Source organism: Setaria italica, chromosome IX (assembly GCF_000263155.2).
Source record: "Setaria italica strain Yugu1 chromosome IX, Setaria_italica_v2.0, whole genome shotgun sequence".
Taxonomy (NCBI): domain Eukaryota; kingdom Viridiplantae; phylum Streptophyta; class Magnoliopsida; order Poales; family Poaceae; genus Setaria; species Setaria italica.
This window is the reverse complement of record NC_028458.1, coordinates 44,200,941-44,213,693: the sequence shown is the minus strand read 5'-3', so window position 1 is coordinate 44,213,693 and position 12,753 is coordinate 44,200,941. Positions and strand designations below refer to the sequence as shown.

Sequence of the window (12,753 nt, the reverse complement as noted above, 5' to 3'; positions counted from 1 at the left end):
TTAAAAATAATGAAAGCAATCATTTTAAGGTGGAGAAGTGAACTTAGCTCAAATGGTTGATGATGTGGCTGCATGTCTCACTCAAATTCGAGTCTTCTTTAATAAGAGGTAACCATGAGTTTGGATTTACTTCCTCCGTTCCAAATTGTAGGTATTTTTGGCTTTTCTAGCTACATAGATATTATTATGCATTTAGATATAGCATAGGTCTAGATGTATAATAATATCGATGAATCTAGAAAAGCCAAAACGACCTACAATTTGGAACGGAGGGAGTATCGTTTTTTTTCTCTAAAAGAATTAGGTCCCTTCAGCGTGACTTAGGCCATGTTTAGTTTCCTCCAGACTCCCAACTTTGACACTATGCAAAAAGAAGATTCCCTATCACATCAAACTTGCGGTACATGCATGGAGTACTAAATGTAGACGAAATCAAAAACTAATTGCACAGTTTTGTTGTACTTTGCGAGACGAATCTTTTGAGCTTAATTAGTCAATATTTGGACAATAATTCACAAATACAAACGAAACGCTACAGTTGCGCATTTATGGCAAAATGCCAATTTTGCAACTCCCAAATTGGGAACTAAACAAGGCCTTAGGCTAAAGGGATTTCAGCTTCACGCTATAATAATACGTGCTATTTAGCACTGTGAGCTACCGTACCAAAGAGCACTGTGCGCTACGGTACCAAACGAGCCCTTTGTTTAGAAGATCGGTGGTTGCCCATGGTGGGGCTGGGCTACCAGTTCCCTGTCTCGAACGGGTCATCAGGGTGTATCTGCAGAGAGATGCTGTTCCGCGACATCAACAGCACCGCAAACACACAAAAGAAGCAAAGAAAACAAAAGAAAGAGACGACGAAATGGAAAGAGAGCCACAGAAGAAGACGAAGCTGAGGAGGGACGATCAACTGAATTAGGACGGAAGCAACGAAACCAAACGAGGGGAGAGGACGACGACGACGTAGCAGCTGGAGGAGGAGAAGCGACGAGGGATCCACGAGAGGAGGACGCGGGGACAGGACGAGCAAAGGTGAAACAGAGTGCCGGGTCGCATGGAGGCGGCGATGGATCTGATGCGGCGGATGCCGCCGGGCAGCGCGGAGACGGCGCTCAACGCGCTGCTCTCCCTCCTCCCCGACCACTCCCTCGACCTCCTCTCCCAGGTCGACCTCCCGCTCCAGGTACCCCTCACGCCGTCCCCGCCGGCTCCTCGGTTCGGTTAGGATTGGGCGCCGGCGCATTTGATTTCGTCGTCTCGGAGGTCGCTCGTGGGAATTGGATGCTCCGCCGGGCGCGCGTCTCCTTTGATTGCTTTGTGTTCATCAACAAATGCGCATTCGTTGCCTTGCGTTGCGCCCCCTTTGGTTCCTGACGTGCGTGCGTGCGCGCGCGCGCGCACCTGTGCTTGCCTTGGATTCGTCTGAATCGAGGTCCAATAGAATCGTTCTGTTCCAATCCCATTTTGCCCTTTTGAATGGAACCGAACCAAAGTTTGCTGCCCGCCGAATGGATTCTTGAAGGAATCCTACAAGTGTGGTACCTTGTTGCCAACAGCTTGAATGAATTCCCTGGGTGAATGAATCCTAGTCGTGTGCTACCTTGTTGCCAACAGTTAGATTCTTCAGTTCCCTTTGCTTGCCTCTCGTTTCTCCATGCTCCCAGTCTCTTACTGATACACAAGGAAAAAATGGTGTATCCTTTTGCAGGTTTGCATGGATAAGGAGAATCTGAAGGAATACATTCTATGCGAGTATAACCGTGACGCCGACTCATATAGGTCAGTAGCTCACCATTACCCCCATGATTTCATTTTATTCATAAGCATTTGAAGGTGCAGCCATTGTAGAATGGTAACTAGGGAAACAAAAAGTAAGAGAATGGAAATGATGCATTAGATTCGATTATCTCTTCATTTTGTAGCGTGTTGCAATTCTCATTGTGGTGCCTGATCTGGATAAACACTGCCTAGTGATACTGACACCTGATTCTCTGTGGCATCCCCAATCAAGAAAATTAGTGTGCGGAACCATGGATGCATTAAGTAGTCTGATTGAGTTGGGTTGTTGGGCAAACTTGAAACCTTGTGGGTCTGTTTTGCTTCTTGCCTTTTGATTATGAGGTTGGCTTGCAGATCACCTTGGTCGAACAAATATGACCCTCCTTTGGAAGATGGTACAGTTCCCTCTGAAGAGATGAGAAATCTCGAGATTGAGGCAAATGAAGTTTTCTCTGTCTATCGTGACCAGTAAGACTCATATTTCATCTTACTGTCTCCTTAAAGCTGTAATGCGAAGTAAATGCAATATGAAGAAGGCTATGACCCATAGTAGCATGGCATGGTTCCTCAATTTAGTATATGAATGATGATATTTATCATGTGGATGTAAAGCAAGTAACAAGATCTTCTGTTAACAAATAGGTACTATGAAGGTGGGATCTCATCTGTGTACATTTGGGAGGATGAAGATAATGGTGGTTTTATTGCATGCTTCTTAATTAAGAAAGGTCCACACAAATGCCTGAAGTGATCTTGTTTTCTCACTAAATACTCTAAACTTTTTTTAATCATCTGTTTTGTGGTTTCAGATGGACAAGGAACAAGAGGGTACATGCAGATTGGTTCATGGGATGCCATTCATGTAATTCAGGTAACTCATAGTAACCTTGCCTATAAATAGTCAATTGTTAGACCATCTGTTTATTTTCTCATGGTAACCTTGCTCATGGATTGTCAATTCATAACCTGGTTTGTCTCCTTCTATTGCCTTTTTTTTATATTCCTACTTAACAGTTAAAAACATGTGTGATGCTAATAGGTTGGTCCTGAAGAAGAAGGAGCAGCACATTACTGCTTGAACAGCACTGTGATGCTGTCATTGACAACAGACAACAAGCAGTCTGGAACTTTCAATTTGTCTGGATCAATTAGACGGCAGGTCTGTCTCCCGCTCCTCCTCTTTGCTCATGTAGTGTTAAATTTCTTCCAGACCAAGGGCATGCTGTTTTAATCAAGGTTCTTTAATTTTACATGAGGAACAACGGGCGTCCCTATTTTCCAGCTACTGCTATTGATGTATATTTAATGGATCTGAGACTTCGTGCATGTAACGGTGTTCACCAGAAAAAGAAATGTGTAGGCTGGTTATCAATTAGTGAACTGCTATGCTACTTGCAGTTTATCAAAGCCAAGAAGACAGATAGGAACATGGTAGCTGGACTAAGAAAAACAATGAATAACTTTGATGTGTTTATGTATCTATTGTTGGTAATTTGTTTATCAACTATGTAGGCATTGTCTGGTGGACACTTCTTTGATTAGAAGCATTACTGAGGTATATAGAAACTTGGAGGGGCTAATGCGACAAGTATCTGGTTCTATTTGCAGATGAGCATGACTCTTGCTGTAGCAGATGGGCACCTCGTTAATATGGGGAAAATGATAGAAGAAATGGAGGGGAAGCTGAGAAATTCACTGGACCAGGTAACGCTTTTGCATCGACAGTGACACAAATTTTGTGGATACCGAGATCCGCGGCCATCATTTGCCATTTTCAAATTCATTGGTCGTCAAGCTTAATATGGTTTTGGTGGCAGGTCTATTTCGGGAAGACGAGGGAAATGGTTTGCACTCTTCGGCCACCACCAGAAGTGCTTAATATGAGACTACCTGACAGTTGAAGCAGTGCATAGAAGTGTCAATTTAACAAAGAAAGATATCATGTCTTCACTATTATTTCGTTAGGCATGGTCAGTTTGTGCTTTTTCCCTTCTTTGTTTGTACTTAATATAGTTTCTAGTCTGTGTATCAGAACCGGCACCTTGTTGAGGTATCATAGGAGCTTCTTTGTCCTCCGATTTGTTGTGATTGAATGAGAGATGCGAAGGTGTCAGCTGTAGCCGCGATGTTTCGTCAGGAGAGTGTTGTATCTTCAGAACTGTGTTTACTATTCTGAAGGTCTGGTGCTCTTGTGGTCTGATAGTGATAGATTATCCACTTGAACCGATGAACAAAGTTGGACTCGGTATGAGTTCTGGTACTGGTACTTGATTATGTTGAGAAAAAACCGGACAGCTGGGTGCTTTGGCTCCACAGCCTGCAGCGGCAAGTGGCCCGGCGACAAGCTCTGCCGGCAACGCCCCAAGATAGCCGCCGGCCGCCAGGTTGACATTCCAGCTGGTTTGGACTTTGGATTCGATGATGCGTTAATGACGGTCCAGCGCCAGCAGGCATACAACCAATCCTCGGCCTAACTGGGTTGTGCCATTTTCATGCCAACCATGCTTAAAATCAATGACCAAGCATGGTTGGTGTCCGTTGCTCTATTCTGATAGCCACAAGATGCATCACAAGACGGCTACAATAAACAGAGCTATCGTGTCATACAAACATCGAAAAGCATCTCCTATGGTGGATGCAAATAAGCTCTGACCAAATATTATACCAGCAGTTCACAAGGTTCAGCCGAAAACTACAACAGCAGAGTGCACGACTGTTTGGTTTTCTTTACTTCATATGCAGTGAGTGATCAATCCAATCCTCCAGATTTTACACCAAAAATCTAAGGGAGCATCTAGTCTAGCTAGATATCATGCTCGGTCACCGATGGTGCCGAGCGAACTCATTTCCTTCTTCATGGCTTTGCTTCCTCTGCAGTGGCGGCTGCTGGAACTGCTCCCTCCCCCTTGCTCTCCTCTGCCTTAGCACCACCATCTGCATTTTGTTTTCCGTGCAACAAGATCAGTTCAGTATAATGTCTTCAAAACTCACAAGATATGTTGCAAGTCAAGGTTGGAACAGCCTTCAAGGGAAAGACAAGACAATGTGGACTAAGAACTCCACAACATTTTTGCATACTAATCAACACTCTGACGGCCAAGACCCTGACTTGGACCATATAGCACTGTGAAGAAATCAACCCTTAAGACTGGCAGTGTCTTGCCTAAGAATCACCAGGCGGCAAATGACTGGGTCTACCAGCACGTTTAAGGATATCGTTATCAACTTTTTTTAAGCAGCCACAGGAAGTCAAGAATAAAGTACAAAGAAAAAGGGTTCTAGCTTCTGTATCTGTTTGATGACAGGGTGATACGCAAGCTATTGAGCTATTGTATTTTGTTATTGATGTCATTTGGAAAGTGTCATAAAACTATTTATATTCTGGTTGCAAGAAATGGCAATACTAAAGGGCTAAATGTAAAGGTTGGATGACCTTCTAGACTACTCTGCCAGTACACCATTCAGAAAGTTTCTACAATTACAAGTTAACTGTTAACAAAATTTAGAGAAAATTCCAATATCCGTACTAGAATGTCCAGATCCTCGTGATAGTGCAAAATCTATGGCTAAAATCCAGGAACAGCTGTCTTTAACCAAATAAATCGTTGAGAGGACAAGGAGAATGGCATACCGTTGTTAGCGCTTTCAACCACATCATCTTCATCATCCTCAATATCATCATCATCAGCACCACCCATGTCCAGTTTCTACATGCACAAATACTATGAGACCATTTGCTCCATCTTCTCAATCATTGAAGAAAGCTTTCATTAGACACTTACCGAGAAGTCCATGTCACCAAAGTCATTAACTGCAGCATGAATAACATAAGTCAATTCAAGCTAAACTAGATAGTGGTTTGAAAACAAATACAGAATCAACCAAAACTTGGAAGACTTACATCCGACGTCCTCATCATCCTCATCCTGCCATTTGTCCCAGTCAACCTTCAAGAACACAGGTGGCTTGCCCTCCTTTTTCGGCAGCCTTGGCCACCACTTGCTCTCAGCTTTCTTGATCAGGTAGCATATGGTCCTTGGGGCAACAGCTGCCTTGCTCTCCTGCAAACAGCAGGACTGATACAATTAGCGGCCTAGAATGCTACATCCTGAAGAAAACCTGTTAATAATTGCACTAACCTCCACGTTAACAGCATCAAACAGCTCGAGGTCCAACTCATAGGGCAAGTCATCAGAGCCTTTCGCCGAGAAGTTGAAATGGCCCTCAGGCTTCAAGTTCAGCTTCACATCCTTGGCATCTGGCAGCTCGATCGTCAAGAACACCCTGTCAGACCTCTGCGCCCACTTGGTGATGGGATGGCGACTGCAAAGCAAATCGATCACAAGAATATGCAGCTGAAAACCATACTCAAAGTCAACATATCTCAGCCTCTAAGAACATATTAGATAACCAGAGATGGTACGACAGAATATTCGAATCCCCAAACACCAGCAACTTGAAGACTACTGACAGTTTGACACAATCATTGCATAATTCACCCCAAGCTACTCGAGAAGTATTCAAAACAATTATAAGCAATACACATATAACAGCAAGTATCAAGAGCATGTCTATCGAAATCAGATGCCTGATAATTTCACATTTCCAAGCGGCCATGTTAAACAAGTTGTCAACAAATTTTCTCCGGCGCGTCGTGTTTCCTAGTCTATTTCCCCCAACGAGCAAGAAAGCAGGCTTGCTGATAACCTACGGGCTGAATAACACCACGATAATTGCACATAAATAGATATCACAAACTCCACAACCAGAACAGCACCAAACAGCAGCTCCAGGGCTCATGAAATTCAAGAACTACGGAAGGATCGCAGCGAGTTTAGTACCTCATGCTTCCTCCTCGAGAGCTCCGGCACGCTGCGTGTTGTTTTGCGTCGGGGATTTGGGGGATTAGGGTTTAGACGACTTCGGGAAGACCGCCGATGGGGGGAGAGGCTGCGGGAGAGGGGTGGGTGAGGAGGAGGGTATAAGAAGAGGAAGCGGCGGACCGGGGGAGAAGGGAGGGCGACGGGGGCAAACTCGTCAAACCGCGGGGTCGCTGCTGCTGCTTCCAAAAGGCTCTGGATGGTTCCATTTCCTTCGGGTCCCGAGCCACTTGGATTTCCTTTTCCCCCTCCAATTCCTTGACATACTGCACCAGTTATCTGCTCCTATCTTCCCCTTTCGAGGTACAGATAATCTCTACTACAAACAGATTACCTAAACAATAGTAGTTATTCATCAATCGTAAAAGGGTTTTGCTACATCTCTCGGGTGTTGTTTACTGATCAGCATATTGTCGAATTTTTTTTGCCTGAGTTTGGTTTGAAATTTATTTTTGTTGTTGTGTATTCCCTCCGTCCCCAAAACAATGCAACTCTCGTTTCTCGAGGAATCAAACAGTTTTAAATTTGACCAAATTTATACAAAAAGTACTAACATTCACGTCTCGAAATAGATTTAGTATGAAAATATATTATATGATTAATATATTGATATTTATTTTGTACCATAAATGTTAGTACTAGTTAGTTTGTATAAATTTGATCAAATTTAAAATTAGTTGACTTCTTGGAAAGTGAAAATTGCATTCTTTTTAGGACGGAGGGAGTACGTAAAGAACATAAGCATAGATGTCTAGTGTGCCATATAATTTCAGTGGCAAGATTTGTTCGCATACGTGGAGGCATAAAAGAAAAGTAGCTCAAGAAAACGAAAACATGCTATCAAGGCCTTTTAGGGGAATATTAGGATCTTCCTTTTCACTTTAGGAGAATATCTACATCCTCTTTGAACAAAGAATTGTTCTCCATAGTGGCCTCATCGACCACATATTTAGAGCATCTTCAAGTGAAAAGCTGTAATAAGGTGTGTAGAAATAAGTATGGCTACAAGTGAGAATTAGAAAAAACAAGGGAATATTACAATGATAATCGTTTGCTTGTTTTCTTAAAAAAAAATCCATTCATCAGGGATAGGAAAAAATATTTTTTTAAAAAAATTCCACGTGTCTATACACCGTGTACTACTAAAAAGCTCTATCCCACAGTTATGTAACTATATTTGGCTTTTGTTTCTATATAATAGATTGTGGTATACATTAAAAAATACTTCAATTTAGTATGGCCTTGGTATTTTTATGTTCCAAATTAACAAATCTTAACTAACTACATTCGTCATTAACCCCTGTTTCCCCTCTACACGATCTTCATGTCTTCAACCTAGATCTATGTGGGTCTTGATGTCTTCACCACCACCTCAGGAATCTTTGGTAAGCTCACACCTACTTTTCCACTCAACTTCATCAAAATCACCTAAGTTGCCAACCTAGGTGAGATTTAGAGACAAGAATGGTTGGTTATTTGAGACAATTATTTTAACTTTACATCATATATCCTAAGTTTAATATTTGAATGAAAAATTGCAGAGATTAATATGTATGAGATGATATTAGGCTACCTATTTCACAAAAATGCAAGATCAACTGTAAGCATACAATGAGTGGAAAAAACAAAAAAAAATGGTATGTATCAAAAATTTATAACATTTTTTGCATGTGCTAGCATGTCAAACCATCTGCTTTTTTTTTAATATATGCTTGGTTGCCTAGAAAACCTATGTAGAACCATGTTTTTAGAGAAACCCTCACTCCTGTGCGATCTTCGTGGATATATCCAACTTTAGCCTTGATATACAATCTGTGTAATAATATGGACATACTTTAACTTAAATGGAAATCATTTATACTTTTCTACAAATATAAAGTTAACAAACTTAGAAAAATTGTGAGGATATATTTTTAATATTTTCTATGCAATTCATGGTATATTTTAATAGTTTAATTATAAAAGCCAAGTCATTGCATTTGTAGTCCAAACCCAACAACCTATATGCGTCAACAATGCACACTTGTCCGGTATTCTTATTTAGTGATGTCATCCCACCTAAGGCACCATACGGTATGTGCACCAATCCACTAGCTTCGTCCATATATAAAACTACCCCGGCTCGAATTCCCCATCTCTAAATTACACTCCTTGCAAAGGTAGCCTAGCGATGACATCTCCCCTTGATGTTCTCCTCAAATCATCAGGCGTCTCCGGCATCTCCACCTAGGTAATCTCCGCTAACCTACAAATCACAAATTCCTCTGCTCAACTTCTTCAAAATCACCATATTTGTCACTCTAAAATTGCCACATCTGCCATCTCTTTAGGTATTCATCGCCACCATTGCCGAATCTCTACATCGCCGCCATCGATTGCCAACGACGCAATCGTCAGAGATCCGTAAAATTGCAACCGCCAAAGATCCGCAAAGTCGTAACCAGTTGCGATGGTGAAGACGGACTATAGAGATCTCTGCGGATTACCCCCCTTGCGTGACATTCTCCATCAGTCTCCATCCTCGCCAAGCGATTTGGTCGACTCATTGGAGAATGGTAATTTTCCCCTCTTTTTACAACTCATTTTCAGTTTCTATCCTTCATAAAGTATTTTTACCGTGCAAGAAAGATAGAGTAGAAGGGAGGAGTTTATTTCCTTTAGCTAGAAAAGGGGGAAAAGGAGTGAGTAAAGAAAAAGTAGGAGCCTGCAGTTACATCTATAGTTGGGCCCCACTTTAAGCCCATGAGTTTTTGGGCCAGAAAAAGATAAAGTAAACTAGAGGAGTTTTTTTTCTTTCGCCAGAAAAAAAAAAGGAAAGGAGTTACCATAGGATGCTATAGTTATATCTATAGTTGGGCCCCCACTTTAAGCCCATGAGTTTCTGGCCCGGAAGGAAACGATAGAGTAAAAGGGAGAAGTTTTTTTTCTTTAGATAGAAAAAGGGGGAAAGGAGTCAGTAGCAAAGCCAAGGTCGGGTACAGTGATATCTCTAGTTGGAGCCCCACTTTAAGCCCATGGGCTTTAGGCCAGGAAATGAAGCCCAGCCGCATGACTGCCTTCCGGCCTGCATTTCGAAATTTAAACCCAACAGCCGACAGCGAGGCAGCGAGCTGAGCCAGCAACCCCACGCCCACCTCGCATATTTAAACACTACCTCCTCTGCTTTCACATTCTCTCTTCCGAATCCTCTTCTCTTCTCTTCTTCCCGCTGCTCAGCTAGACTCAAGTGCGTCGGGAGGAGAGCAAGACCTCTCACCTTATGCATTTTGTTTTTGCTAGGCTCAATTGCACTTTGCACGATCCTGCTTCAATTCCTGGCTCTGCAGCTTAGGCATGCATTTGTGCGGCATTTAGTTCAGAATTCATTATCGCGTTTCTTCAATCTTGTGTTCAAAATGTTTTGAGAATTTGGTCCTGCAGTACTAATCAACTTCCTCGTGTGCAGAGATGGACCCTTGCGTCACCCCCGACAACGGTGGTAGCGGCACCGACGGGAATGGAGGATGCTTTGCGCACACCTTGTCGCAGCGCCGCCGCCTTCAGTCGTCCTCGCCTACGGGAAGCCAGCTCATGTCAGAGTTTGACGCTACTGCTAACGGCAGGGGCTCAGAGTCATCCTCACCATTATCATCCTCCACGAGCTGCGACCTCGAGCTCGACGAGTCCCATAACAGCCACAACATCCACCGGGTAAACCCCGAGGACTCGCCGACACCGAGTCCAGTGCAGCATCTCCTCCTAGTCTCGTCGGTTCACACGCAGGTGTCGACGGATGACGACGTGCTCGTCATGGATGGTGTGCTCGTCGATGACGGACTCCGCACCCCCTCTAGTGCCATGCGCTCAATCTCCTCCATCGACAACAACAGGCACGGCATCAGGCGCTCCGTCTCCACCAGCGACCTTATCGTGATCTCCTCCGGCGCTCAGGGTTCCAGCAGCGGTAGGAGCGGCGGCGGTAGCAGTCGTGGTAGCAACAGCAGGCGCAGCGGCTTCGGTGGTCAGGTAATTGTTCACTTGGCACTGATGATCTCATATCAAAAGTTTCGGGTCCATGCCGTCCTGTGTGCGCGCGCGCGCGCGTGTAGGGTACAATTTGTTAGTAGAATTGTTGATAGGAATATGATAAAATAGCCCTCGAATATGCATACGCTGATTACTCATTTCTTTTTTGCCTTTGATTCTTCAGTTTTACCAGAGGAGGGAGGACCATCGTGGGACGCAATTCCAGAGGACCAGCAGATACTACGAGGTACATATTTCTGGGCCATTCGTTTTGACTCGTGGGATGATCTCCTGCATGATTTCATACATGATTCCTATTGCTTAACCCGGATTTTGAATGTTACATTTGAAATTATGAAGTAGTTTGATAATAGGCAACCTGCGCGATAATTTGTGTGTGTGTGGCACTGCTTTTGAAAATCCGAGAACCGTTAACCTTAGTCTTGCCTCTTATGCAAAAGTTTAATAGAGATGACTTCATATGTGCCATTTCATAGTTAATCATTCAGACAGAGAACGGTTTACTTCAGAATAATAAGAAGCAGAGTGAAGGATGTAGTGATATACTGTTCTGTTTTCTAGAATAGTTGCTATGATCAATTCTAGTAGTTATCTTAGCAGACGAAAAATCCTAGCTTCTTCAGTTAATTTAAAGGTGCAATTTCCAAAATTGCAGTTACATTATGATGGTTTGTGTTCTCTTAGAACACATATTTACGATTCTCTGGATTTCTTTACAGGATTGCACTAGGTTTGCTACAAATCCCTAATTGTGTCAAGTTTAGAAAATTGACCATTATGAGCTGTCTAATGAACAAAGACCTGAATCAACTAGAGACATAAGCAACAGCCAGTACCGAGTACTAACAAAAAATGCTATTTCTTTTGGCAGCAATGCATTTATCTTGGCATGTATTCTTGTTAAAGTTCAGTGTATTCTTAGGCTACATGTCAATTATTTGTTTGGAGATCAAAAGTGTAAACCACATAAAGATAGAGGATTTGTTTTCCTGAACTTTGTTAGGAATTCCATGCTTTTCACAAGATAAATTTTAGCCTCTGTTATCAATAATGCATTAAGTGCATCTATGGTTGCTCATTTGCTCTTTGCTAATGCTATAGTGTCGTACAGACAACTGACTGCATTTTCATTTGGTAACTGATTCTTTTCACCAGCCTTCATATTTGTCGTTGTTGATGCATGCAGCTGGGTTCCTCGAGCCGCCGGCACGCGCAGGGAGCAGGTCCCTCCAACTTCCAGCAGGGGCAGCAGCTCCCGCCCTTCCCCTCCAACATCCAGCAGGGGCAGCAGTATACATACAACAACATGCAGCTGCCGCAGTACCCCCACCACATGACCCCGCCGGCATACATGGCGCCGTGGGTGGCGCCGGCATCCCCGCCTAGCTACACATTTGCTCCAGCCATGGTGACCATCCCGCCGGCGGTTTACTACCCGCCATACGGCATCAGGAGGCCCGGAGTCTACCCGCCACCCGGGATCACCATCCGCCACCCGGATGGCTCGCCGGCGCCGCCGCCGAGGCGATCCGAGACGCCGATCGTCATCAGAGCCCCGCCGGCTGACGAAGCAGGCACGTCGGCACCGAAGCAGACAGAGACGCCGCCGCCGCTGCCGCCACCTGAGCAGCCTGAGACACCGCCGCCGGCACCTGAGCAGCCAGAGCCGACCTCGGGGCAGGAATCCTTCGTTTTGGAGGTGCTGTACGGCCCCAGCACCAGCGCCCGCCCCAGGCTGCCCGTGTTCAGGGACATCTGCCCCGACGACGAAGCAGGCCAGGCCCCTCCTCCTCCCCCGCCGTGCGCGCGACATGGATCGCCGCTCCGTCCTGTTCATCCCCGCCCATCGTAACCGTGCCGACCCGTAGCCCCGTCTCTGCAAGTCGTCGCACCGGATGGTGACGATGGTGACCGTTGGTTGTCTGCTGGAACCTTAGTTTTTGAGTCTGCATCGGATTCCTCTGCAAACATGGTCGTTTGAGGAGCTCGGAACAATGGACATGTAGCCGTAGTTGGTTGGTGCGTGTACTCTGCCTGTCGAATCGATACAGTTTATGCTGGTTGG

The 12,753-nt window shown here is 44.3% G+C and overlaps 2 protein-coding genes across 2 annotated transcripts; one reads left to right on the top strand and one right to left on the bottom strand.

Moving 5' to 3' along the window:
• Positions 1-794: 794 nt before the first annotated feature.
• Positions 795-4,046, top strand: LOC101759062 (probable F-actin-capping protein subunit beta). Its single transcript, XM_004984147.3, has 8 exons — positions 795-1,186; positions 1,712-1,782; positions 2,137-2,250; positions 2,425-2,510; positions 2,592-2,653; positions 2,822-2,941; positions 3,391-3,486; positions 3,600-4,046. The coding sequence occupies exons 1-8, from the start codon at positions 1,058-1,060 to the stop codon at positions 3,681-3,683; spliced, it is 762 nt and encodes a 253-aa protein (XP_004984204.1). The 5' UTR covers positions 795-1,057; the 3' UTR covers positions 3,684-4,046.
• A 315-nt stretch (positions 4,047-4,361) lies between these two features.
• On the bottom strand, positions 4,362-6,780 carry LOC101759466 (uncharacterized protein OsI_027940). The gene is made up of 6 exons (XM_004984148.3): positions 6,624-6,780; positions 5,922-6,105; positions 5,684-5,843; positions 5,565-5,593; positions 5,414-5,489; positions 4,362-4,716 (listed from the first exon to the last, which is right to left on the bottom strand). Exons 1-6 carry the CDS (start codon positions 6,626-6,628, stop codon positions 4,637-4,639), a joined length of 534 nt encoding a protein of 177 aa, XP_004984205.1. The 5' UTR covers positions 6,629-6,780; the 3' UTR covers positions 4,362-4,636.
• Positions 6,781-12,753: the final 5,973 nt, after the last annotated feature.

Excerpts from the sequence above, each read along its gene's own strand:
- LOC101759062 (XM_004984147.3), top strand. The coding sequence starts at position 1,058 with ATGGAGGCGGCGATGGATCTGATGCGGCGGATGCCGCCGGGCAGCGCG. Across the intron at positions 2,654-2,821 it reads ATGCCATTCATGTAATTCAG|GTTGGTCCTGAAGAAGAAGG; the intron begins GTAACTCATAGT and ends TGATGCTAATAG. Across the intron at positions 2,942-3,390 it reads CTGGATCAATTAGACGGCAG|ATGAGCATGACTCTTGCTGT; the intron begins GTCTGTCTCCCG and ends TTCTATTTGCAG.
- LOC101759466 (XM_004984148.3), bottom strand. Across the intron at positions 5,594-5,683 it reads GGATGATGAGGACGTCGGAT|TTAATGACTTTGGTGACATG; the intron begins GTAAGTCTTCCA and ends TTCATGCTGCAG. Across the intron at positions 5,490-5,564 it reads TTGGTGACATGGACTTCTCG|AAACTGGACATGGGTGGTGC; the intron begins GTAAGTGTCTAA and ends TTGTGCATGTAG.